The 27,008-nt window shown below is 47.6% G+C and overlaps 1 protein-coding gene across 1 annotated transcript in view; it reads right to left on the bottom strand.

The window, feature by feature from the left end:
* Positions 1–5,254: 5,254 nt before the first annotated feature.
* ZNF592 (zinc finger protein 592) overlaps positions 5,255–27,008 on the bottom strand; it is a 54,534-nt gene continuing 32,780 nt past the window's right edge. Inside the window, exons 4-11 of the mRNA XM_046655305.1 lie at positions 22,357–24,619; positions 15,983–16,161; positions 10,038–10,214; positions 9,599–9,758; positions 9,211–9,498; positions 8,862–8,974; positions 8,075–8,210; positions 5,255–6,665 (exon numbers count right to left, since the gene is read on the bottom strand). Of these exons, the coding sequence (XP_046511261.1) occupies positions 6,147–6,665; positions 8,075–8,210; positions 8,862–8,974; positions 9,211–9,498; positions 9,599–9,758; positions 10,038–10,214; positions 15,983–16,161; positions 22,357–24,600 (3,816 nt within the window). The 5' untranslated portion in view covers positions 24,601–24,619 and the 3' untranslated portion in view covers positions 5,255–6,146. The remainder of the gene's footprint in view (positions 6,666–8,074; positions 8,211–8,861; positions 8,975–9,210; positions 9,499–9,598; positions 9,759–10,037; positions 10,215–15,982; positions 16,162–22,356; positions 24,620–27,008) is intronic.

Raw genomic sequence — 27,008 nt, 5'->3', positions numbered from 1 at the left:
CTCTGTGACTTTCCATCCCTTTCCTCACCAACACCTCCCTACTCGCCCACCTTGTCTTCTCCTTTTCCCCATTTTAAAATCACATTGGAGCCCTCCTCAGGACCTGTGTAGGGTAGAAACAGGAAGCCTCCTTCTTAGGCAAAGAGCTTCTTAGAAAGCAGAACCTACTCTCCTCCTCAGGTGCCAAAAATACTCAGCCCCGTCCATGCACAATGAGTCTTAGGGCAAAATTCTAAGCAAACTGTTGTAAGAACTAAAAAACCCCAGAGGAAAATAAGAATTGTACAGTGTTCCGTGGGCTAGAACTGAGAGGGGAAGCTTAGAAACAATGCAGCTTCCCAGTTTAATGAATGCCAGATCGAAGATTGGCTTCATCACTCTCTTCAAACGTCAAAGGCCTAATCAACTGTCTCCATTTTCACAGAAAAGAGAGACAAAGGCAATGAGATTAAGTCTTAGAAGTAAGATCTGGTAGATTTTAGACTAATTCTCTACTGTACACATATATGATACCGTGCCTACCAGTGAAATGAAATGGTGCTGCTGCTACCCCACCACTGGAGCACGCACTAGGATGGGGGCTTGTCCCAGGTAGAACTGACTTAAATGGTTTTATCCTATCCTTCTGCCCCATTTTCCATACGATCAATTGCACGTTTGTTGACTTTTCAGTATTCATGCACTGAAAACTCTATTTCAATTGGCAAATAATAATAAATCTTATAAAAAGCAAGAGCATTTGAAAAGGCCAACACATGACCACAATGAACTAGCTCAGGAATTTGTCTGGACCTAGGTCCCTAATGAAAAGACACCTGGGGAACAGAAGGGTTTGAAGACACTTGGGAATTATCAAGTAAACAGAGTTCAAACCTGGAAAGGCTTGACAAAAGCCAAAGGAAATAGGTCCTCATAGAAGAGCTCGAACTCTATCTGAAAAAGGGTAAATGCAATGCAAAGGATGCAAATGGAAACACAAATAAATGCAAACAAAAGTGATATTACCTTGGAGGGAGGGGACTGAGTAACAGAGATCTTTTCCATTGTTGTACATATCTAGGCCAAAAGTCAATAAATAAACAAAACAAAGAAAGAAAGAAATTCAGTAAGGGTTCTTGCCTTTGGGAAGGTCTCTTCTATTTTGACATAAACATACACAGGATGGAGAAAATAAAATCTAACCAGGCTTAAGATCCCCAGATTTAAACCAAGTGTCACCCCCCCCCCCCCCCCCGGCCTCCCCCAATGACAGATGTGAGAACTGAGGCCAAGAGAGATCAAATGACTTAGTTACCGAGTCCAGATTGGAGACTAGGGCTTCTGATTTCTAGTCACTGGTGGCTTTCTTCCTTCTGTCACACTGCCAGTGAGTTTAGTCAAGAAAAATAGGGACGGGGCCAGCCTGGTGGCATAGTGATTAGGTTTGCACGCTCCACTTTGGCAGCCCAGGGTTTGTGGGTTCAGATCCCAGGGGTGGACTTACACATGGTTTGTCAAGCCATGCTGTGGCAGTGTCCCACATACACAATAGAGGAAGACTGGCACAGATGTTAGCTTGGGGCGAATCTTCCTCACCAAAAAAGAAAGAAAAATAGGGATAAACTCCTGAGAAATAATTCTGCAGAAGTAAAAAGCTATATGCTCAGCACTCTTCATTGCACTGATGGAGTGGGAAATTTAAATGGGAAAGGGGAAATGGGTAAGTAAATTATGTTGATTTGAAAATTATTGAAAATGATGATTTCAAGGCTATGGAGAAATATAGAAAATGTCCAGACATAATGTTAAGTAGAAAACAGTAGGGTGCAAAATCAGAGGCAGTGTAGTGCTCGCCACACCCAACTGAATCCCACCTCTGCCCCTTACTAGCTCTGTGGCCTTAGGGAAACTACTCAACCACTCTGAACCTCCAAAAGAATAATAGTAGTATCTATCTCATAGAATTGTTATGAGGCTAAATAAGGGAATGAATGTGAGAATAATGTCTGTCATATAGAAAAGTCTGATGTTAACTTCCATTATCAACACAATTATACCATTAATTCAGCTTTGAACTGAATGAGGATTGGAAAGTGATGTGAAAAAAGGAAAACTACAAAGGTAAGTTGGGATTATAAATGTACATGTTTTTTATTTTCTCTAATCATGTCCTATCATTTTCCAATAAGAAAAAGGCATTTTAAATAGGACCTCAAAAGAAGCCCATGCTTGGGACTTGGGTCTTAGCCAGCCCTTTCCACTAATGGGGCCCACGGCTCCCTGTGCCCAGTCCTAAGGCTGCTGTGGCACCTGTTGGTGGAGAAGGTTAACAACGGCCTGGATCCCTTGGAAAAGACAGGGGGAATGTTCTAGAATCCAGAAGACCCTGTCTTGCTCAGATCAGACCCTGAGAGAACTTTGTAGCTACCAGCTGAATTGGAGTCTTCCATTCACACATGCATGCATTCATTCATTCATTCAAACACTCTATGAACCACTATTGTATGAAAGGAACTGTGCTGGGAGCTTTCAAAGAATTAGACGGACCCACTGGATGAATTTGGAACAACCGCCATTATATAAGTGGAAAAAAGCAAGCTTCAGAACACTGTGTATCAAATGCTACCATTTGTATTAAAAATAGATATATAAATATACATATTTAAAAGTTATAAATGCATAGAATTGCCCAGAAAGGATACACAAGATACAGGTAACAGTGATTATCCCTAAAGAGGGGTCCGGGGAACTGAAGGCTAACCACCATTGGAAGCTCACCTGTCAGTGCAAACTTTTGTACTATTTGTGTGTCTTACCATGTATATGTATTAATTTTTCAAAAAACAGAAAAATTAAAAAACAAGTCAAAGAAAGTGTGCCCAGTGCTGAATATACAGTGGTGAACAGGGCAGGCGGGGGGGTTCCTTGGTCTCAGGGAAGGCTATGTGTTGAACTTGCTGAGCCACAACTGTTAAGTTTTCAAAAACCAGACCGTTTACATAAGTTAAGGGAATAGTTCTTTCTACACCAATTAGCTTATAGTAATTCAGCATATCATTGTACAGAGATAAAGCAGTTGGAAAATAAATACTAGTCATTTGTCAAGCCTTCGAGTGTATTAAATTGTAGTTTCTAGGAGGGTGGGGATCTTATCTGTTTAACTGGATCAGCAGAGCGTTCAACCCAGCTAATGTGCAGGTAAGTGCTTGTTGCGGCAAGCGTTTTCTCGTGATAACAAATGATAGCAGACCATTAAAAAAAAACATCTTAAAAAAGAGCAGAAGATATGGGACTCTTAGGGAACCATGTTGCCTGTGAAGGTTGGGTAATCTTTTCGAGAATGGTACCCTGCCCCTCCCCACCCCGCCAAATGAAGGTCTTCAAACGGCAAGATAAATCTCAATGGGAATGACAGGCCATAGAGATGCTGCATGTGCTTCGGAACATCACAAGCAAACGTGACGTGCAGGGCTCTCCTCGGGTGACAAGGCACAGGTTGACTCCAAAGAGAACCTGGCACTCAGTGGGGCACCCCAACCCTAGGAGAGGTAGGAAAGTGGATGTCTGGATGGCTGCAAACTGTGGACAAGCTGGCAGCCAGCCAAAGCAGCCGAGTCACTAAGGTGGCCCAGTGGTTGACACTGTGGACTTTAGAACAGGCAGGCTTGACTCAGCACCATCACTTACAGGTGGCCCAGCAAGTCCTTTAACCTCTCTGGGCCTCGGTTTTCTTCTCTGTGAAATGGAGGGTAACTGTGAGATCTCTGTGAGGATGAAGAGAGAATCACTGGAAAGTGTTTACCAAGATGCTGGGCAGGGCTTAAAGTGCTGTTATCATCGCTATTTCTAAATAACGGAGGGGTGGCCTGGACCAATTGTAACTGACCATCAACATCCAAGTCTGAAGAGCAGGCAGGACGCCCTCCACCCTCCAAGCCCCAAAGTCAGGATTCCCTCACATTCATATAGTGTTTCATACACTAGAAAGTCCTTCCACGTTCATCAACTCCCAAAAGCCCGTGAAGCCAGCTGAATGGGAATTTCTAGCCCTCTTTTGAAGGGGAGGGGCCAGGGAAGTTAGGGGGTTTGTTAAGAGCTGGTTTAGGGCAGAACACAGGCTGTGACCCAGGTTTCCTGGTGAGCGGCTCGGCATTCTTTCCACTGCATGTCATTCCCAGGAAAGAAGGACGGACCTAGGGTCGGGATGGGCGGTCAAACCTGCAGTTTCACCACCACCTCTCGCCCTGCTTCTGAGCAGGAAGGGACTCAGCCATCCATTCCAAACCAGCCTCCTCTATAATCTCTTCTCCTGAGTGGACCTGGGGTGCATGGTGGGCATGCTGCAACCGCAGTTAGGAAAGGGGTGACAGCTACGTTGGGGTAGCTCTGGCTTTGCAGGCAGCCGGAATCAGGCTCGGCTTGCCCTCACTGTCTGCCTGGGAAGCAGGGACGTGGTGGTCCTGCCAGGTATAGCAATCATTAAACAGCAGGGTCTGTCTGAAACTAAGGCAAGCACTAACCTTTTCCAATGCCATTAGCATTTCCACTAAAAATCTGGCATTTGATAGAGGAAGAAAATGTATTTTTTTTTCAATTGCGAAAAGGTCAGGTATATTTATCTGACTTAATTTATAGTGGATGTTCGAGGCCCTCCTTGAAAGACCACCTCTAGGAGCACAGCCAGCACCCACTTCCCTTCGCTGCACTAGACCCTGCCGGGCCCAGCCCCATGTCCACCCAGGCAGGGCTGCAGCAGCCGCTCGGGCTGGAGGTCAGGTAATACCTCCACACAGCCTGTGCTGTGTGAGGCTCTAACTCTGCCAGCCCGTGTCTGGTACCAACTCTGCCACACCTGAGATCCCCGTGGCAATGGCAATACCAAGCCCTCTTGAACACTGAGAGAAAATTACAGGTTCCCTCTATACCCCCTCCCCCAATAAAGGGTTCTCTTAGGTTGAAAATCCATCTGGAGGAAAAGACGGAGGTGCCCAGGAAATTTCAAGAGGCCCTAAAGCCAATGCCACTAGCCGAGGGGAGACCTTGGAGGTGACTTTGGACCAGGAGGAAGACCCTCCCCTCACCATTTCAGACGATCTCTAGAGCACCGGGCCCCTGGCTTCCTAACCACAGCTCCACAGCTCCAGAAACTAGAAAGGATCTTGCATGGACAGTAGGAAACACTGTTCTCCCTCAGAGACGGGGAAGTCTGGGAAAGAGTCCTCGCTGGAGCAGGGTCGGGCCAGGCTTACTTCAAGAGGAATACAAGAGCTACCTGCATGGTAAGAAGATTTTTTATTTGAAATATAGTCTGAGCAACATGAGTGTAGCCAAGAGGAGGAGGGGCTGGCCTTCCTGGGGCAGCAGCCTCTCTAATGGCACAGGAACAAGAGTACAAATATTCCAACGTCTGTGTGCCCCAAACCCCACTTGCCAGGAAAGGCAGAACAGCAGCAGAACAAGGAAACCCAGCTCCTTCTGAAGGGGCCTGCCTCTCGGCGCCCGCCCGCCCTGGCTGCACCTCCTGCTCTCCCGGCTTCCAGACAGGTGTGCTGCCCGAGTGTCTCCCACCCACACAGGCAGGACCAGCCAGCGTGACGATTAATTCTCCAGGACTGTTTTTGGGGAAAAGAATCAGAGAAGACAGGAAGGAAGGGCACGGTGACCAAGGCCCCTCGCCGAGCCAGACTGGGCAGAGCTCTTCCAGAGGGACGGCACGAGCACCCTCACCCCTCGCAGGCTCTGACGGCCAGGAGGAGAGCCGCCATCCGCAGGCCAAGAGAGCTCCAAGGAGGCCCCTGGCTGAAGGCAGCAAGCAGGGAACCTCCCAGAAGAGCACAGCCACCGAGGGGTTTCAAGCCAAGTTGACAGCACTGAGGTTGGGCCACTTAAGCAGCCTGGGGTTGGAAGGACACAGACAAGAGTTGGGGCATCAAGAAGCAGCACAAAGCCATAAATAACAGAAGCAAATTCAGAGCTCTGAGGGTCCTGGGCAACCCCACATTTCCTGGGGCTGATGGACACCCAGCTCTCCACTCAGGGCAGACACTGCTCCAGGGTACAGCCGGCCACACTCACACCGGGGCAGAGGCTTTTATTTCCCACTGTCCACACGGCAGGCGGAGGACGCCACGGCACCACCCCGACTGCACACACTGCAAAGCCTCTGGTCACACCTGAGGGGACGGCACGTGGCTGTCCTGGTCCTGAGAGGCCTGTGGCCGACTCTGAGCATCCTGGGCACCGTCCTCCTCAGGGGCCGGGCCCAGTGCTCTCCTCATCTCTGGGTCGCCCAACAAAGGCTCGCCGGCACATTCTTCCAGTCCGTTCTCCCTGGTCTCCACGGACATCTCCTCCCCGGAGCCCTCCTCTGGCTCCGCCGCCTCCACCGCCACCTCCGCCGCCTCCTCCTCCTCCTCCTGGTCTCTCACCTTGTGGACGATGAAGAGGTGGCGGCTGAGGGAGCTGGCAGAGGTGTAGCACAAGCCACAAAGGAGACACTGGGCTGTGGAGCTGTCCACCTGGTGCTGAGGTATGTGGCTCTGAAACTCGAGCCCCGAGTCTGTGGCAAAGCTACATTTCGCACACTGGAAAACGGACTTGTGCCTTTTGGTGGAAGAGACGATAGTGCCATTGCTGGTGCCTGGAGCGTCCCCCACGCCGCTGACTGGTCTTTTCAGATGGTTCACCTGAAAGGGGAGACAGCGTGAGAGAGTCCAGGCCAAGCACGAGCCCGAGCCATGGGCCCCCAGACATGACTAGTGCAGCCCAAGGACTCGCAGGATCACCGCCCAGGCCACGGTCACCGCAGCACCGAACGCTGGTTTACACTTGGTTTGTTCCTTTTTTCAGTTTTTTAGTTTTTTTTTTTTTTTAATGTAACGTGTGTATGTGACACAACATTCCAAAGATATGGGAAGGGTATGGAGAAAATTAAGGCCCTCCTAGCCCACGGCCCAGGCCTGGTCTCCAGGGAATACCTTATTACCTAGGTTCTGTGGCTCCCCCGGAGAGATTCTATCTATGCATATACAAAAATAAAACTGCTGTCTTTCTCACAATGATAGCATGACATGCACACTTTTCTTCACCCTGCTTTTTTCACTTAACAACATACACTGGCGCTCGTCTCCACGAGAGCACACACAGGGGCTTCGTTCCCCTGACAGCAGCACACGACCCGCTGTGGGGACGAGCAGTCCTCCTTGGTGAACGTCTGGCCGGGTTCCATCCTGTTACTGCGCACAGTGCTGCAGTCAACATCCTTGAAGGAACTGCCTTATGCCCAAAGGCACAGATACCTGGCAGATAAACCCTAGAAGCAGAATTGCTAGATCAAAGGGCTTGTGCCTTTGGAGGGAAAGGGAGGGTGTGCATTTTAATCATAGATAGATGTTGCCAAAATGTCAACTGACACCCCACCTGCTAGGTATGAAAGGGCCTTTCGTGACCAGCACCCTTCTCTGAATAGCCAAGAAAGAATGCTCTGGAATTCCAGGCAGCTCAGAGTCCCCCAGACATGCCCGACCCCTCTGAGGAGCAGCCCCCTACCAGGGAGTAGGAAGAGACTACAGTGAGGAGGGGCAACCAGGCTGCTCCAGTAGTTCACCAGAGATGGGAAAAGGGCATGGAATGGGATGAGGTCATAGGACAAGGGGCCAGGGTAGCAGGAATCTAGGCTGGCTCCTCCCATAACCAGTGGGGGCTGGGTGGGTGTGACTCAGCCAAGCATCACCATCCCCACCGACACCCAGCCCGCCCGCCCTGCCTCCCAGACCTGCAGTGAGGCAGAAGCAGCACGGTGTGCATGAAAGCGCTCCAGCGTCCAGAGTGCAGCCCACACCTGAGGACGGGGTCATGGGACAGGGAAACAACAGGAACAAAAGGCTGATGGGCTGCTGCATGGGTATCTGTCCCTGTCCTTTACTTGTGTGGAGTCCCCAGGAGGGTCACACAGGGCTAGAGAGTGACCCACATGGAGGGAAGCTGTCACTGCTCTACGGCCCCAGTCACAGATGGGCTCCCTGTAGCTTCCTCGTGCCCTCCAGCTCCAGGCTCACGGAGCGGGCTGCTCCAGAGGGCAGAGCCCCACACTCACCTGGGGGGAATGTCCACCCGAAGGTCTGACTTTGGACGTCTGGCTCAAATCAGGGTTTCTGATACCATGCATAAGGCTGATGTGGCTCTCCAGGAGGGAGGGCCGAGGAAAGCTGGGGCTGTCCTCTGTGCAATACCTGCAAAAGCACAGCCAGAAGAGGTCGTGTAAGATGACAGTCTCCAGGGCCCCGTGGATCCCGGCAGGACCGGCGGGCAGGTGGAGGCGAAAGCTGCTTCTGGCTCCAGGGGAGAGTCTGGAGGAGGCAGACAGCTGGCTGGGCGGTCCTCAGGCGGGCTGGGTGCTGTTGGGTACCCTAGAGAAATCCAGCCAGCAAGCCAGCCAACAGCAAGTCAGAATATTTCTACTGGCCCTGGGCCATGATCTTACTCTCCACTCCCTCATGCCACTGCCCAGAGGCCCAAGTGCTGGGCTGGTGGATGGCAGGAAAGAGGCCGGGGTACGTCCTGAAGCACAGACAGATGGTGTTGAAGCCCAGACAGGCACACAGCCACATCACCACCACTGCTCTCACACCTCAAGGCCCTTCATTGCTGACTGGCAGTGCCACCCAGGGTCAGGGAGGTGGGAGGTGGGAGGAGGGAGGGTTCAGGAGCTACCAGGTCCTAAAAGCTGGTTTCTGACCTGCCCTGATTTCTGATCCAGCCACAGTGTTTTTCCGTTAGAAATTCGCTCATCTCTTGCCTTTGACTCCTGATCTCACGGCAGAGGTACCATGGACAGTTTTTGTGAATCGCAGGCCTCCTGGCTCCCCACTCTGGGAACTCACCCACAAGTGTAGACTTTCTTTACTGTGTCGTGGTTGTTGCGGATGTGTTTGCGCAGGCTGTTGGGGGTGTGGAAGGACTGTTCACACTGCCGACACGGGTACCGCTTCACTGTCTACGGGAGATGACAGAATGCAAAGCATCAGAACCACAAGATAGTTCTGAGTACATCTTTCTTCTCAGATGATGTAGGCAGAAAGAAGGATGCCCCAAAGTCCTCAAGATCTGTGGGACCCACCCTGCCCAAAGCACCAGGAAACCTAAGGGGTTGGACACATAAGGGGGCTCTGACCTCACAGGAAGAAGTCCAGAGAATCTGGCACTGCACTGTGACCATGTCACTATACTTACCCGGCCATGGCTCTTTTTCATGTGGGAGACGTAACTCTCCCGATCAGGAACCCACTCCTGGCACTCCTGGCAGGTCCAGCCAGTGTTCCTCAGCCGGGGCCTGGCCTCAGCCCTGCGATGGGCCTCGGGCCTGCCCCAGCGGCCGGAAGGCAGGGAACTGCCGCGAGCAGCCACACTAGTGGCTGGGGGCTCAGTGGGAACTCGAGAGCCCGGGCGGCTTGAGGATGTGTCAGCTGACGACTGGAGGCTTGACAGCTCGTCCACGTTTCGGGGAACACCGTGGGTGCTCTGGAGATGGGGAGAGTGATTACTGACTGGGCAAGGGGAAAGACGCACGGAGTCAGACCCCTGGCTGAGGCACACGCCCTCCTCCCCCAAGGCATCCCACCTTGACGTGCTGCATCAACTCTGGCTTCTGCAGGAACAAGAGTGGGCACTCAGGGCACTTGAAGACGCCCACTTGCGCCTTACTGGCATTCTGGTAAAAATGCTGCTGAATGTGCCTCTTCTTGTTGAAGACCATTTCACAGGAGCACTTATAAATGAGCCTGAAGAGACAAGCCCCAGGGTGTGAGGTGGCCAAGGCTCTGGTGGCAGAACCACACAGCCCTTCCACCCCATCTCTGCTCTCTCTCGACCAGGGTCAGGTTCGGGAAAGCACTACTCCGAGCCAATGTGGATACTCCCCTGCCTCAGGATGCCGCCAGTGGACTCCAGGCATCTCTGACGCTAGCCCCGGCTCCCCAGTCCATCCAACACCTCCCCCCACAGAACCTGGGCCACTCTGCTCTGCCCCACAGGGTCTTCTGGCCTGCAGTTGCACTCACTGGGAGGGTCTGTGGGGCTGGGTGGGGTGCTGGGTAGTGCTGTGGTCGGAGGTGCTGCTGGCAGTCTTGAAGGCCATGGGGCAGAATGCACACTTGTGGAAAACCTGGCAGTGTCGTTCCTGGATGTGGCTTTTCAGCAAGGCCAAGGTCAGGTGGACAACTCCGCAGTGGATGCACCTGAAAAGCAGAAGTGAGGAGGGGGTGAGACCCAGAGATGGTACTGAGAAAGGAGGAATAGAAGCCAGGAGCAGAGCCATCTCGGGGAACCTCGCTCTCCCAGTCCCTTGGGCACTCAACCTCCCACCCTCCACACGTTCTGAGATCCTGCCTGCTGCCATCTGGCACGATGAGGTCACCAAGAGCCCCCAAGCCCAAGGCGACGTCTGATAGAGAAGGGAAGGGAAACTGCCACACGTTCTGAGAGCCTGCCTGCTGCCACTGGGCATGACAAGGTCACCAAGGGTCCCCCAAGCCCAAGGTGACACCTGACAGAGAAGGGAGGAGAAACCTCCACCTCCCCTCCCTGGCCAGAGGATGTTCTTCTGCAAAGCAAAAACTCAAGCCCAGATAAGAGAAGTTGGTGGGAGAGGAGAGGGAGGGGAATGGTTCAAAAATGACATAAACAGTACCCATGAAAGTGTGACACAACTGTGGGAGTTCAGGAGGAATTTCAGAAGGAAGCTACAGAAAGCCTGTGCCTTCCCACAGGCTGGTAGTGAATAAGCAGGGATGGACACTGAATAAAACGTACAGTCAGGAAATGCTGTGCTCGCCATAACAACCGCCACATTAAAACAAACAGCTCTGGAAGCCCAGGAAGAAAGGCTCCAGAGTGGCACTGTCCTGTGGACCTTACTGTGGTGATGGAAACATTCTGTACTGCACTGTCCACGTGGCTTTTTAAACTTAATAAAGTAAAATGACCGGTCACACTGGCCACATTTCAAGTGCTCAACAGCCACATGTGCCTGGTACCATCCTGGACCACGCAGCTCATTAGTCCTTGGTGGGACTATAGATAAATTTTTATTTGTTTTTCTCCCTATCAATTTGTATTTTCTGAGTTTTGTCTAGTGAATATAACATTTTCATAATGTACAAACTGTCTTAAACCATTTTTCTGAAATTGAGGACTCTTCTTTTTCATTTTTCTGAAACATGAGGACTATCATCATGTTGGACTCTTCTCTCACTTCAAAATCCCCCTCTATAAACACTGCCTGTCCTTCTTCAGTATCAGAGAATGATGTGAGCTTCCTCCATGCCACTCTGCATCCACACAGCTTCCTAGACCCTCTCATGTGTTCAGTCTGTCCTCCACCCTACACACACACACACAGGTCCCCCCACATGAGAAAAGACTTTCCCTGCTCCCAGCTATTTCTCTCGAGATAACCTTTATCTTCCTCTTGTTGCAGTATGGCCTGTTCCCGTAACCTTGACCTCCCAGCAAGCCCTAGAGGAGAGGCTGTTGCTTTACTGAAAGAAAGGACATCCCTTCACTTAAGAATTCTTTGACTTCCAAATATTACCCTTCATTTTACTACATTAGCCCACTTCGGCCATCCACAAAAGTCCTCACAGAATCCTGACCAACTCTTTTGTTTCTCCTCCTTCTGTGTGTGTGTGTTTGGGGGGTGGGGCAAGGGACAGCAAGCTTAATTAGCAATGAGGAGCAGTACACAGTTCACCTCTCCAAGCTTAATTAGCAATGAGGAACAGTACACAGAACCAGAAAGCTGTTTGCAATTAACTCCAATGAGCATTCATTACTAAATGCGCACATGTTTTAAATTAGAGTTTCTACACAAACTACTTATTATATTTTCTTTTCTCTCCTGCTAAACAAAATAGTGACCGACTTCTAACACACAGAACTACTTCCATACCACAAAGTATTAAGAGGAGAAAAAAATCCACGTATTTCGAAATTCATCCAAAGTGGCCAAGCACACCTGTGAAGAAGCTCTTCAGTGGCTTTATTTGTGCAGTTTGACCAAACTCCTGCAGGCACAACATAAATATACTCTTCAAAACCACAACTGAAAATCCATTCTATTTACCTCGTAGACACTCTTCAGACAAACCTCACGGAAAGCCAGAGCATGAAGAGGTAAAACGACACAGGCCAAGGAGCCTCCACGGAGGCCTGAATTGTCCAGGTTGACAGATGGATGAAAAAGTGTGCAGAAGAGAAATCCACCCCACGACACCACTCCTTACCAATCGTTTAAGGGAAAAGAGACAATTATAGAACCAGATGTTGTTAAACACATAAAGTTTTCAAAAGGATAAAGAGCAGTAAAATATTTAATTTTGCCAACAATCACAAACAATAAGTAACATTAAAAAGTCTAAACTTGCTCCCTTATATCGTCATTGACTACTCTCCAAATTATCAACAAAAAGCAAAATAATTTATAAAATTCTAAATATATATAATGTCTATATACATTTTACATAAATATATATACATAAAATATATATAAATGTACAGGCTTTATACATCTTCCTCAAGAAAAGCAAAATTAATACAAAACATAAAATATTATTGTAAGACTCTATAGTAGAGCTCAATGAAATGGAACATAGGTACCTTTTGAGAATTTACTAAAAAATATTAATACCCACAGAATGAGAGAAAATATTTGGAAATCATATACCCGACAAGGGACTCGTATCTAGAATATCTAAAGAACTCTTACAACTCAATAAGAAGACAACAAATAACCCAATTTAAAAATGGGCAAAGAATCTGAACAGATATCTCTCCAAGGAAGATATACAAATTACCACATGAAAAGATGCTCAACACCATAAGCCATCAGGAAAATGTAAATCAAAATCATGAGGAGATACCACTTCACACCCACAGGGATGGCTACAATCAAAAGTCAGACAATCGGGGCCAGTGCCGTGGCCGAGTGGTTAAGTTCGCGCACTCCGCTTTGGTGGCCCAGGGCTTTGCTGGTTCAGATCCTGGGCACGGACATGGCACTGCTCATCAGGCCATGCTGAGGCAGTGTCCCACATAGCACAACCAGAAGGACCTACAACTGGAACATACAACTACGTACCGGGGGGCTTTGGGGAGAAGAAGAAGAAGAAGAAAAAAAGAAGATTGTCAACAGATGTTAGCTCAGGTGCCAATCTTTAAAAAAAAAAAAAGTCAGACAATAACAAATGTTGGCAATGATGTAGAGAAATCAAAACTCTTATACACTGCTGGTGGGACTATAAACATGGTACAGCCACTTTGGAAAACAGCCTGGCAGTTCCTCAAAGAGTTGAACATATAGTTACCATTTGACCTAGCTATTCTAGTCCCAGGAATATATCTAAAAGAACTGAAAACATATGTTGCACAAATTGTACATTAATGTTCATTAGCAGCAACAGTCATAATAGCTAACAGATGGAAACAACCTAAATGTCTAGCAACGAATGGATAAACAAAATGTGATATATCCATACAATGGAATAGCATTCGGCCATAAAAAGGAATGAAATAATGCTGTCTGTTATAACATGGATGAATCTTGAAAACATTAGGCTAAGCCCACATATTATATGATTCTATTTATATGAAATGTCCAAAAGAGGCACAACTATGAGATAGAAAGTAAATTAGTGGTTGCTTAGAGCTGGGGGATGGAAAGATTGCAAATATAGGGTTTCTTTTTGGGTGATGAAAATGCTCTATAATTGATTGTGGTGACTGACTGTACAACTCTGTGAATATACTACAAACTGCTGAATCGTACGCTTCAAATGCGTGAATTGTATGGTATGTGAATTATAACTGAATAAAGTGTTATAAAAAATATTAATAGCCGAAGATCTTAAGTATAATGAATACTCTATTAGTGTGTATGTCTTCTGAGTTCAACCACAGATCACTGAAGATTTTAATGTCCATGTCTTCAGTAATCCCTCTAGCTGAATCACAATACTTTTTTGTCTGACATCTCTTACAAAAAGGCTTCATAAACTGAATTGCTGTTGAGACACTATGTTTCTTTTTACTCTTACAGAATAAAGTAAAATATTTAATTAAAAGACAAAAAAAATACTATTAATCCAGCTGTGTTATCGAAAAATTCTTGGATTCAAGATTCAAAGATAAAAATTCAGGTGTTGACTGCATTGCTATTGGATTGGACTGGATCTTGAAACAAGCAGCACACACTTGAAAGCCATTTTCAAATGTCACAGGATACTGCAAAAATGCACGTTCAGGTGTTTGGTTTAAAAATGTAGTCTGGGATGCTGCCAAACAATGCTCTTCCACAACGTGGTGGCAAGGCTTTATATAACCCCATCTCTGGTTTGTTTTGCTTCTCGTACATTTTAGGTTCTCCATGCTCCATAACAAGCAAAAGAAATTAGTCTACATTGGAAATGTTTATACCAAGATAGAAACCTGGGAGTCATCACTAACCCCACACCCCCATATACAAGCTATCATCAAGTCCTAATGCACCTACATCCTCAGTTTCTCTCAAATCTACCTCCTGTCCATCCCCACAGCCGTGCCTTAGCTGAAGCCTTCAGCAACTCATCTGGACCATCACACTTGCCTCTCAGCCAGTCTCTAGTCTCTCCCCTCTCTAACAGCTGTGTCAGCTTCCCAAAATGATCTTTCCGAAACACAGGTCTAGCCGGATCACTCCTACGCTGCAAGTCTTTCTGTAGCTAGCTCCTCACTGTCCACTGGATAAAGTCCGAAGGTCTGCCAAGGAACACAAGGTCTCGCACGGCCTGGCCTCCACCAACTCCCTAGTCTCCTTTCTCACCATTCCCCCCAGTTCATCCCGACCCACATCTATAGGAATGCCTACCATTCCTGCAACCCCTCCTGCGTGTGCTGGGGCCCCTGCCTATACCCTTGCCAGATATGCTTTTCCCCTTTCTTCTGCCTGAAAACCTCCCATGATCCCCTCTGTGAAGCTTTCCTGGCCATTCCTCTACTACGGGACCTACCCCTCTGAGTTATAATTACTCATGTACATATGTTTGTAACCTACCCGACTGAAGCCCTCTGGAGGGCAGGAGCAGTGTCTTAATCATCTTTGTATCTTGAGTGTCTGGCACAATGCTAAAGACAATAATAAGTACTCAAAAAAAGTTTATTAAGTGAACTAAATCAGTAAATTTTTTAAAATCTAAAAGAGGAGAAAACTACTAAATTTGGGCAAAGTTAATTTCTGAAAGTGAAATAATAAAATAAAACATCAGAAGACGTAGAAACTCCCAACTGCAGTAAATCAGTAAAGGAGACCCGATTGGGTCAATGTAAAAGTTACAGATCAATGAGCTTTGGAGGGAGTGTTCCTCCCATTTTGATCCTTCTCCTGAAAATGACTTCTTGCTTACATATGTTTGATACAATGGAGGAGATTCAGTCTAAAATAGAGTTTTCTTGGTTTTACTATGAGGCGATCATTTTTTTCATTCTCAGGTTTTTGCTTGCTTCTCATAAGCTGACAAAAACTAATGAGCACAAAGATCCTGGAGCCTTTTGAGTTTCGCAACTTGCAGCTCCATGTGAGCAAAACTGAGAGCATTTGAAAGTACCGCAGTTAGTAAATTTACTATAGTACTTTAATATGTCACACACAGCCGCTTTGTAAGCAAATTAAATTTATATACTCTTAGACACCAAACTGACAAAGTGAATGTTATATATATACTAATCCCCCCAAAACCCTCCCCTTCGAAGCTATTTTTTTAAATGTTTAACTTTTTAAACTTACTCTTTTCCCCCTTGCTCTTCTTGTTCTCTACAAAATAAAAATGTCTGTCTACGTACCAATCAACATTCTTGTCTCATTAGGCTAGAGCCCAGGCCTCTTAAGACCAAAACTCAGTCTTACATGAGCTCTGGTCCAGAAAAAGGACCAGCCACTGGGCAACCCCGGGACAGCACGCCAGACAGCACCCACCTGTAGCCCACCTTGCGGGCATAGTGCAGGCAATTCTCCTTTACGTGGGTCTGGAAGTAGGCAGAGCGACAGAGGGCCCCACACTCCGGACAGCAGTAGGGGGACTTGTGTGCATGGATCCGCTGGTGGGCACAGAAACTGCACTGGTTGGGAAGCAGCATTTGGCACACCTGGCAAGTCTAGGAAAGAACACCAAGAAAACAGTTCATGCAGGTGCGGCAGCCCGTGGCTCTCCAATCAGAGCTGTCTGGCTTTCCTAGGAGAGGGGTCAGAACCACCTCCTCTTCCACCTCATCTCTCTGCCAACTCTCCTAGGATACCTGTGACACCCCAGGCCTCATTAGGTGTTGATATTGATACCCAAGTAAGCTTTGCCTCTCATCGTATTAACTAGAGAGACACCTGACCTTGTTTTCCCAAAGATTAATCCTACCTCTAAAACTGTGGGTGTTTCTTCCCTCTGGCTTGACAGAGGACCAGCTTTTCTAGAGGCCTAAGGCACTTCTTGAATTCTAAGACCTCACTACACCGCCAGACTCACCAGAACCTCTGCCCTAGCTCAGCAGAGGCGGGTCCTACTCAACACCTCTAGTCAGATGGTTCGGTGACTCCAAAAACGGACCTGAGCCCATCCTGGTTGGTCCTCAGAAGCCCCCAACACAGACTGACTGGGTGGCCTTGCCAGTTTCCATTCCCTCAGCCCTGTTTGCTCACTCTGAGGGGTGCCCTGAGCCACAGTTCACCACATACACCCACACAAAAGGGCAGAAAAGGCAGCAGCTCCTTTGTTTCTGGCCCCAGGGGAGAACCAGGGGACAAGAAATCTGTGGCCCCACTCACTGAAGCTCTCTAGTGGGCAGTGCCCAGACAGCCCAGAGCAGGAAAGCAAGGGACTGAGCTGGTGCCTGCATCTGGAGAGGCCCTTCTTGGCAAAAGGAGACAGCTGCTCCACTCACTGCAGGACCACTGAGCTGGGGTCAGAGGAGATGCTCAGAGGAACAAGTGCTAGGGAAGACAGGAAAAGGTCTCCACCTTTATCAGTGACATCCAGAATGTGGGACCTCTACAGGACAAACAACCCAGTTCTTTCAACAGACAAATTGCAAGGAAAAAAATAAGGTAGAGAGGGAAGGGGAACTTACAGATTAAAGGAGACTTAAGGGAAATTTTCAACAAGTGCAATATATGGCCCTTGTTTGGATCCTAATGATTCAAGCAAGCCATGTGTAAAAAGAAATGAGACAATCAGAGCTATTTGAACATTTATTTGATGATAATATTGGGACATTTGACACTTGTATTAAGATTTGCTTATAACAAAGAATTATTAATTTTGAGATGTGATGTAGTATGTCTATTTTTTTTAGGGAGAAAAAACCCTTATCTTTTAGTGATACATACTGAAATTATAATTATAGACACAATGACACTGGGATTTGTTCAAAAATAATCCATTGCAGGAAGGGGCAGGCAAGAAAATACATGAAACAAGATGGGCCATGAGTTGGTCTTTGTTAAATGAGGGCTCAGTACACTATTCTTTCCACTTTTATATGTTTGAGACATTCCACAATAAAGAGTTGGGGTTTTTTAATTTATATATATATATAAATATTACTCTAGGTGCAAAACAGTAAATAAGTATGTTAAGTTTGTGTAAGAAAAGGACACATATTTGCCTATATTTGCAAAAAAGGAGCAACAGAGTGATAAACCAAAAGCGAATAAAAATGATTACCTATGGAGAAGGAGGGGGAACAGGGTGAAAGGTACAGGGACAGAAGCAAGACTTTTCTGAATGTATCTTGTTTATAGTTTTAACTGTGTAATCACATAAACGTTTTACATAATTAAAAAATAATAATATAAAGTTAAACTAAATAAATAAAAGAACTCCCTAAATATTGAAAAACAGAAACAAATAACCTAACTACATATCAAGTTGGTGACATAACCATACAGAGAAAGAATTATCACCAGTGATCTTTAAAACAGTGTTTTAACTTATACATCCTTAACGTGATAGATTCTAAGGACAAGAACTGAAAATACACCCGCAACTTTATACAGTTGTCCTAAGGTTAGAAATAATATTGGTTTTGATATTTTGAAATTTGTGTGTCTGAATGTATGTGTGTGTAGTAGGAAAATCTTAAGAACCAAGATTTTCAGCATAAGATCATTTACATAAAAACCTGAAAATCTTACATTTGAATATCAGTATAAACTCACGATCTTTCTTTTCTCTTTTTAAAAGTTTACAGTTCTTAGCTCTAGCCACTGAAAAGGCCTAGAAACAAAGATATAGCCGGTAGCACTGAGCATCTCTGGTACCCAGAATGTGCCCTCTAAATACCATTCCTCAAAAGAAACCTGGCTCCTTGGGGAAATGGCTGATTCCAGGTTTAGCACAAGACTGCCCAGGACACCTTCTTGGGGCTCAAAGTAAGGAAGCTTCTCAGGCTTAATGAGGACACAGGAGCCAACTTGAAGGGGCTCCTACTGACCAAAGATGGGATCACTTGAGCATCAAAAAGAATGACTGAATTCATGAACATACAAAATATATAAAAACCAATGAGTTCATTCTAACACTAACTAAAACTAACAGAGGAGGTTACCTCACACCCATTAGGATGGCTACTATCAAAAACAAAGAAAATAACAAATGCTGGTAAGGATGTGGAGAAACTGAAACTCTTGTCCACTGTTGGTGGAAATATAAAACAGTGCAGCCACCGTGGAAAACAGTATGAAGGTTCCTCAAAAAATTAAAAATAGAACTACCGTATGATCCATCAATTCTACTTCTGGGTATATACCCAAAAGAATGGAAAGCTGGGTCTAGAAAAGATACTTGTACACCCATGTTCACAGCAGCATTATTCACAATACCCAAAAGGTGGAAGCAACCCAAGTGTCCGTCAATGGATGCATAAATAAACAAAATGTGGTACATACATAGAATAGAATATTATTCAGCCTTAAAAAGGAAGGAAATTCTAATATATGCTATAATATGGATGAACCTTGAGGACATTATGCTAAGTAAAATACGCCAGTCACAAAAAGACAAATACTTTAAGATTCCACTTATATGAGGTCCCTAGAGCAGTCAAGTTAATAGACACAGAAAGGTGAATGGTGGTTGCCAGGGGCTGTGGGGAGGGGGAATGGAGAGTTGTTTAATGGGTACTGAGTTTCAGTTTTGCAAGATGAAAAGAGTTTGAAATTGATCGCACAACAATGTGAAAGTACTTAACACTACGGGACTGCACACTTAAAAAACGATTAAGATGGGAAGCTTTGCATTGTGTGTGTTTTACCACAACTTAAAAAAAATAATAGAGAAGGGACTCTCAAAACACTACTTGAGGTTGTTAGGGAATCAACTGTGAAAATTGTTAACTAAGGGAAACAAATTAAGTCTCTATCCCATTTTCCAACATAACCATATTTCAGGGTAACCAAATAGCCCTCATGGAAGAGGGGAAGATGTTTTATACAGAATTCCAGCTAACAAATGAAAAAGAAATAATGAAATTAGAAAAACATCCTCTGTAACTCCTAATAAACTTACTGCCTCAAGCAGCAATTACTAACAGATACAAAAATCATTAGGTAAAAGACAGGGAACTTTACAATGAAGGGATCTTAGAACATCACCACCTGAGCTCACTGATCAAGTTGAACATCATTAAAACTGAGACAGTGATGCACTCTGAGCCCCTGAAGTCAGGACACACGAAGAACACAGTGCTCCCCTCCTCAAAACTGAACCTGAATCTAATCAAGTCTTTATCGCCAACTTCTAGGCTACAGACAAAATATGGGGCAGAGAAGAACAAACTAACTGCACGAGGAAGCAATCAGTCAAACCCAAAATTGTCCTGGAAAATTCTCAGGAAGCAGTCAAACCCAGAATTAAAAAGTCTCAGGACACATGACCCAGTTTTCAACAAATCAATGACGTGAAAAAAAGGGAGGGGCTGGAGGCGTGGAGTGGAAGGAGTTATTGTTCTGGATTGAGAAATTCAAAAGAGATAACAAACAAATGTAACGTGTGGTCCATGTTTGAATCCTGATTCAAAACAAGCCCAACTGTAAAATGACAATTTTTTGACGTGAAAGGAAAATTTCAATGTGGACTTGTATTAGGTAATATTAAGGAATAATTATTAATTCTGTTAGGTGTGACAATAACATTATAGTTAAGTTAAATAAAAGCTTAAGAACAAGAAGAAATAGTGTCTCTGTGCTGACATCCTATCCAACAAGGTGGCTGGAATGCCAGGGGAGGACCTGTGCAGCCACTGCGGAGAGAGGCACGTCCGGTCCCGGGGCAGACTCCCAGGAAGAAGGACGGAGGCCCAAACGTGCTGCCCTGCAATCCCTGCTCTAGAGGGGAGCCCAATGCCACCCCATTCGTCCCCTGCCCGCCCCCGACACGGCCCAGAACCTGGGTACACTCTCAGGAAACCCAAGTCCACCAGCCCTCAAGGTTAGGTTTTGATCCCAGAGCTCAAGCTTTACCCTTTCTCTGAGACTCAGAGGCCACATTTATTGGCAGGAGATTTTGTGAGGGATTCGAACGAGGCTCAGAGAAGCCTGGCAGCCTTCCTGGGCACTCCCTCCCTTCCTGTCTGGGGGCCTTTTTGTCCGGTTCCCACCAGAGAAGAAAGACACAAAGACGATGCAGGATAAGAAGGCTGGCAGCCTGGGATCCTACACCCAGACCTCTGCCTGCTCAGATTCTAGAAAGCAGGCGAGGAACAGCGTGGGAAACACATCACAGCCCAGGAATCAGGCCTCGACTGGCAATGGCTCTGATCACATGACTCAGAAGAAGCAATCCCAGCCCAAGTCAACCACACTGGTACAGCAGGACTACCTGAGGCCCCTGAAGAAAGGGCCCAGGGTGGCCACACTCCACCTGACTCATCACGAAGAAAATGCCAACTAAAACAGAGAAGGTGAAGACAAGAGGCAACAGCCGCCCTATGGCATCTTGCCGGCCCTTTTGGGGGCTGCCCGGCAATTCCACCTCCTCTCTCTACCCAACACTCCCAAGGCTGACATCACCCCCAACAACTCCTTGTTCCTCAGATGCACTCTCACAAAGCTTTGTTCCCTATACCTGGAACACCCTTGCCCGTCTCCCTCCTCCAAGCTCATCCTTGCAGGTCCACCTTCCAGGTCAGGTCCACACAGCTCCTTCCCTACACCTGGAGCCAGGAGGCAGCAGTCCCTCCGAGGCACTCTATGCAACTATGTTTATAAGCCTCTCCCAGCCCCAATCTTCCTCTGCCGCACACTGTAGCTGTTTGGGTGGTGAGCCCTGCCCTTGCTGAGCCATCGCGAGCTCCCAGAAGAACGGTACGACTCCCTCCTCTGGCAGCCCTGCGTTCGACACAGCCGCTGTGCACACAGTGGCACCTGGAACACACATGCAAAGCTCATCGGCCACCAACAGGGGTGCAGGCCCCTGCTGAACAGGAGTAAAAGAAGCTGTCTTGCTTTCCCCCCAGGCCTCTGTAGCCCTGGTTCAGGGAGGCTCAATGAGGGGTGAGCTTAGCTAAGTCGTGAGTCCACCTGGAGGAGAAAGAAAAGAGCCTTCTGGAGGCACATCTGGAGGCCTGCCTCTTCCTAGGGGCTTGCTGATACAGACAACCGCTGACATAGAGGGTGGAAAGGGTATTTTCAGCAACAAATGCCCTTTTTAAAAAAAACCACATCTCATCCAGCATAACCAAGAATCAGCACAGGCTGATGAGCATAGTTGCTTTCCTGGAGTGGTGAGAACCAGCTGAAAGATGAGGGCCCCAAAAGCCTCTGCCACGGGGTCCACATGTCAGTCTACTCTCCTTTCCACATCAGCCCTGCCACGGGCCCTACTGCAGTTTCCCCTAAGAGATTCTGCAAAAACAGCTGTGTCCACCGCAGGGCAGAACAACTTAGTAAAGACACGGTTCTCAGAAGTACAGAGTGAGGAGTGGGGCACTGACACACCTACCTCTGTCCCCAAGTTCTTTGGGCCCCTGCTAAGACAGCTGACAGAGACCAGGGGACCATCCAGTAGAGCCCCAGCCCAAGCCCGACAGTGGGCCCTGACAGCCCACTGGAGTGGGACTAAGTACCCATAAATATACTCGCTAAATTTTCAGGGTCTCCCCTCAGTTGTGGGCAGGACGCTTTTCCCAATAAACACCAAGCACAATATGTTCTGGTGGGTCACTAACCATCAAGCAAGATGTCCTCTTCTAAGACTTGTAAGATGCCACCACTGCCCCCACATCAATGAGCTTTTTTCTCCATGCCCAGTCATGGAGCCCGTGTGCACCAGGGGCCTGACACCCATCACAGAGTCTGCTTACCAGCCCCTGGGTTTCCTCCGTCGTCCTCTGGAAATGTGCAGCCATAGCCATGTAGTCGTGTATCTGCTTGTGACATTCGAGACACTTGATACTGTGCCGGATGAGCCGCACGGGGTCTGGGTAGAGCGGCAAAGCTGGAGGGGGAGGGCTGGCACTGCCCGAAGTGAGGCCATGTTTGGGGGAGGCGGGGGCGGCCGGGGTTGCTGGTGCCGTGGAGTTCGCAGGGGCCGACACGAACATTTGGTCCGCAGAGATGGGCTTCACGAGCAGCTGAGAGCACTGCATGACAAGCCCCTTGCTCTTGTGGTCGCGGGCGTGCCGGAGCAGACTGCACTTGTTGAAGAAGAGCAGCGTCTGGGAGCACAGTGTGCACAGCACCTCGATGTGGACGCTCCGCCGGCTGTAGTGCTGGCTCAGGCTCTTCTCTAAGGCAAACGCGTCCCCACACTCCAGGCAGCAGTATCCACTGGCCGGCACGTGGATCCTGCTGTCCGCAGGCGGGCTGAGATTTGGCGCGTAGAGGGGCACAGGGTTGGAGCTGTGGAGGACCTTGTTGAAGACCTCCACCACCAGTGGGGCGGCCTTTTTCACCTGGTGGACCAAGGGCACCGACATCTGCGTCAGCTGTGTCTGACTCCGCCTCTGTGCCGAGGACTTGGCCGTCACTGATGCGGCGACACTGTGGGGGACCAGGTTCAGGTTGGCCAGGTGCACGGCTTTGGGCAGGAGGTTGGCAGGGGCCGGGGTGGATGCCTGCAGTGCTGTGCTCTGCTGTTGCTTCTTGCCCATCTGTGAGCCCGAGGCAGCCCCCTTTGGGGCCCGGGACCCAGAGCTGCAACAGGGAGATGAAGATTCACTGGCCTTCGTCACGCTCTCATCCCCTTTCCTGTCATCCTGAGGGCTCCCCGAAGTGGTGCCCACCTCAGGAAAGTGCTCTGCTGCAGGCAGGGCAGTGACCTCGTCCTCTGGCACCTCACTCGGGGCCTCAGCAATGGCGCTCCCTAGAGGTGACCCAATAGGGGACTTACTGGGATCATCAGGGTCTGGCAGGATCCTTGTGACCGTCCGTTTGATTTCCCCCGATGATGTCTTAATGGTTTTGATTCTGACTTTGGGAATTGCTGGTGGGGAGCTGGCAGCCACAGAAGGGGAGCCTTTGCTGCTGCTGTCACTGCAGATGCTCCGAGGGCTGTCCGATGGCTTGATACTCTTCCTAGTGGCCTCCAGAGGGCTCCGGGGACTCTTTGGTGACTTGGGCATTTTAGGGCTGCCTTTGGAGCCCTCTTTAGTGGGCCCTGAGGGATCCTTTGTGTGGCCAGGCTGATCCTCCTTGGTGACACTGGCCACTCTTTTGGCCTGCAGGGCCACCAAGGCTGCAACACAAGAGGACAGCTTGGAATGAGCTGGCTTAAGACGCTGCCTAGGAGGGACTGATGAGCAGGTACCAAGCTCGGGGGCAAGTCCCTTGGGCTCTCCAATACTGTTGCTGGAGTGGTTGTTGAACTCCAAAGCTTCCCCAAAGAACCGACTGGCATCCAGCTCCTTGTGAGGTTCCACCGCCTTCTGCCCACCTCGCTCATGTTCCTGCTGACTCCCCAAGGGCAAGGGTTCTGGCTTGGGTTCTTTCTTACAAAAGTGATCAAACATATGCAGCTCTGGGACTGGAAACTTAGACAGAGCCTCCAGGACTGGGCCCCCGACAGACCCACACCCAGGAGGGGGTGGGAAATAACTGTCAGAGTGCTTGGGCTTCATCCCAAACCCATTATCTTTGATGGCATCCTCAGATTCGGGACTGGAGATCGGACTGAACTGGTTAAAGGTTGGTAATGGCTCTGACTTGGAAGGTTCCAGCTTGCTAGGGAAACTCCTGGCACTGTCTCCATTCATGAAAGTGGAATCAAACTTCCCACAGTTGTGGCCCAGGTTGTGGGGATCTGGAGGCAGATCGGAGCCCCGGAATCCATTGTGTAGGAGGCTGGAAGCAATGTGGTCTTTCTCTGCTTCAAACGACTCCTGGCGGCTGGTGTTCTTGACAATGACACTCACGGCCGGCACATCTGAGGCTGATCCTGAGTGAGACAAGGACACGCTCTCATCCATACACATGCCTGCAGGTTTGAGGGGACTCTCACTCTCCTCACTGGGGGTCTGGATGGCTTCCTTGGCATCAAGGCTGGTGGGGTCTGGGATGTCAAAGGCAGCCAGAAGGTCATCAAAGTCTGGAGTTTTCATATCCCCCATGGCTGGGTGCTGGCAAGAGCTGTAACAGAAACAGAGAACTGAATCAGTGATCGCTAGGATCCTACTGGACTCTGCTCTGCATCATCGTCATCCCACATCCATTACACTAACACACACACGGCCTGCATGCCCACGATAAACCCCACACTACGGGAAGTCACACGCCTGAGTTTTAACCCAATGGGTTTGCAAAATGCTGGGGATGTTGGGCAAGGGGTGGAAAGAGAAGTTTATATGTAGTAACAAGCCTACCTGCAGGGCCTAAACCTCAATACCTGGAAATTCCTGGCTGGCTGCATAGCCAAAAAGAGGGTACGCTCATACTACATGCCCTTGATTTCTCAGAGAATATCACTCTTCCATGATCACATGTACAAGCAAAAAACCAATCACTTAGCCTTCTTAAAAAAAAAACACAAGGGTTACGTCAGCATCATGGCAAAATGAGCTCTTCCCTTAGTCTCTCACCCCTAACATAGAGAGACATTCAAAACCTAGCAGAGGACATTCATACAATACAATAGACGTCTGAGAGATCCACACAGCCATACGTCTGAAGGTGGAGGTGCTGGACCCCTGGGAGGCAGTGGAAGCAGGTAAGGGATCTCCTCTCTCTCCTGAACAGCAGCAATCTAGCGCATGGGACCTTGTGTGGCAGCCAGCACACAACAATGAGAGGAGATGGGGGAGAGGGCAGCCCTCTGCAGGAACACCTTCCCTCTGAGACTGGCCTCCCAGCCCGTGCAGACACTCTACACAGAGGCAGCTAAGTAATCGCAGGGGTGTCTTCAGCAAGCTGAGCAGCCCAAGAGGACAAACAGCAAGTGGAGAGCAGGGTCGCCTGGGATCATGCACATGAAAGAAATCACCCCACCCTATCCTTGCACCTGGTACACCAGCTCGCCTGGTCAGTCAGAGCAGGGGACCCCCAGCAGAGCAACTGTGCATCTACGTTTGTAAAGCAGCAGCAGCCAGCAGGCAAATGCAGATGAGTCCTGTCAACACAGCTTCCAACGGACAGGCACATCTGCCAGAGATTACAGCAGGCTCAGAGGACACAGCTTCTGCCCACCAGGTAGAACGTGCAACCAGATATTACCACTAGGCAACAGCACTAGTCCACCCCATCAAATAGTATGAAGAATTATATTAACACTCCAGACCAGAAGGAAAATGACAAGTACCCAGAAATCAATCCTGAAGTCACAGAAATTTACAATCTAAATGACAGAGAATTCAACATAGTTATCATAAAGAAACTAGTAACATAAAGAAATCAACAAGTTACAAGAAAACTCAGAAAGTTCAATGAGTTCAGAAATAAAATTAATGAACAGAGGGAATTCTTCACAAAAGAGATTGAAACTATTAAAAAAAATCAGAAATGTTGGAGATGAAAAACACAATGAGTGAGATCAAGAAAAATCTGGAGTCCTTAAACAACAGAGCTGATATTATGGAGGACAGAATTAACAATTTAGAAGACAGAAATATAGCGCTGCTTCAGATGCAGGAGGAGAGGGAACTAAGACTAAAAAGAAATGAAGAAATTCTCTGAGAAAGATCCTACTCAATTAGGAAATGCAACATAAGGATTATAGGTATTCTAGAGGGAGAAGCAAGGGAGAAAGGAGCAGAGAGCTTGTTCAAAGAAATAATAACAGAACTTCCCAAACCTGGGGAAGGAGCTGGAACTGCTTGTAAATGAAGTTAATACAACTCCTAACTACATCAATGTAAAAAGACCTTCTCCAAGGCATATATTAGTAAAACTGGCAAAAGTCAACGACAAAGAAAAAATATTAAGGGCAGCAAGGCAGAAGAAAATAACCTACAAAGGAACCCCTATCAGGCTTTCGGCAGATTTCTCAGCAGAAACCTTACAGGCTAGGAGAGAGTGGAATGATATATTCAAAATCTGGAAAGACAAAAACCTTCAGCCAAGAATATTCTATCCAGTGAAGACATCCTTCAGCTATCATGAAGAATAAAAACTTTCCCAGATAAACAAAAGCTGAGGGAGTTCCTTGCCACAAGACCCTCCCTTAGAAGAAACAATCAAGAAGGCCCTCACAGCTGGAAAAAATGAAAAAGAAAGGGTTTACAAAGTTTTGAGCAAGGAGATAAATAGAAAAAAAAATCAGAAAATTGCAACTCTGTATTAGAACAGGCTAGCAAACAATCATAACATTAAAGATAAAGAGAAGTAAAACATAAAAAATAACTATAATCACTTCATTTTAACCACAAACTCACAACACAAAATGGAGTAAGTTGTGACAACAATGACAAACAGTGAAGAGGAAAGGGATGGAACCTGCTTAGACTAAGGAAATAAGAGGATATCAGAAAATGGACTATCTCATCTACTAGATCTTATATAGAAACATCATGGTAACCACTAAACA

The sequence above is a fragment of the Equus quagga genome, chromosome 2 (genome assembly GCF_021613505.1).
Source record: "Equus quagga isolate Etosha38 chromosome 2, UCLA_HA_Equagga_1.0, whole genome shotgun sequence".
In the NCBI taxonomy this organism is placed as follows: domain Eukaryota; kingdom Metazoa; phylum Chordata; class Mammalia; order Perissodactyla; family Equidae; genus Equus; species Equus quagga.
The sequence above is the reverse complement of the archived record's forward strand: the minus strand, read 5'-3'. Positions and strand labels throughout refer to the sequence as shown.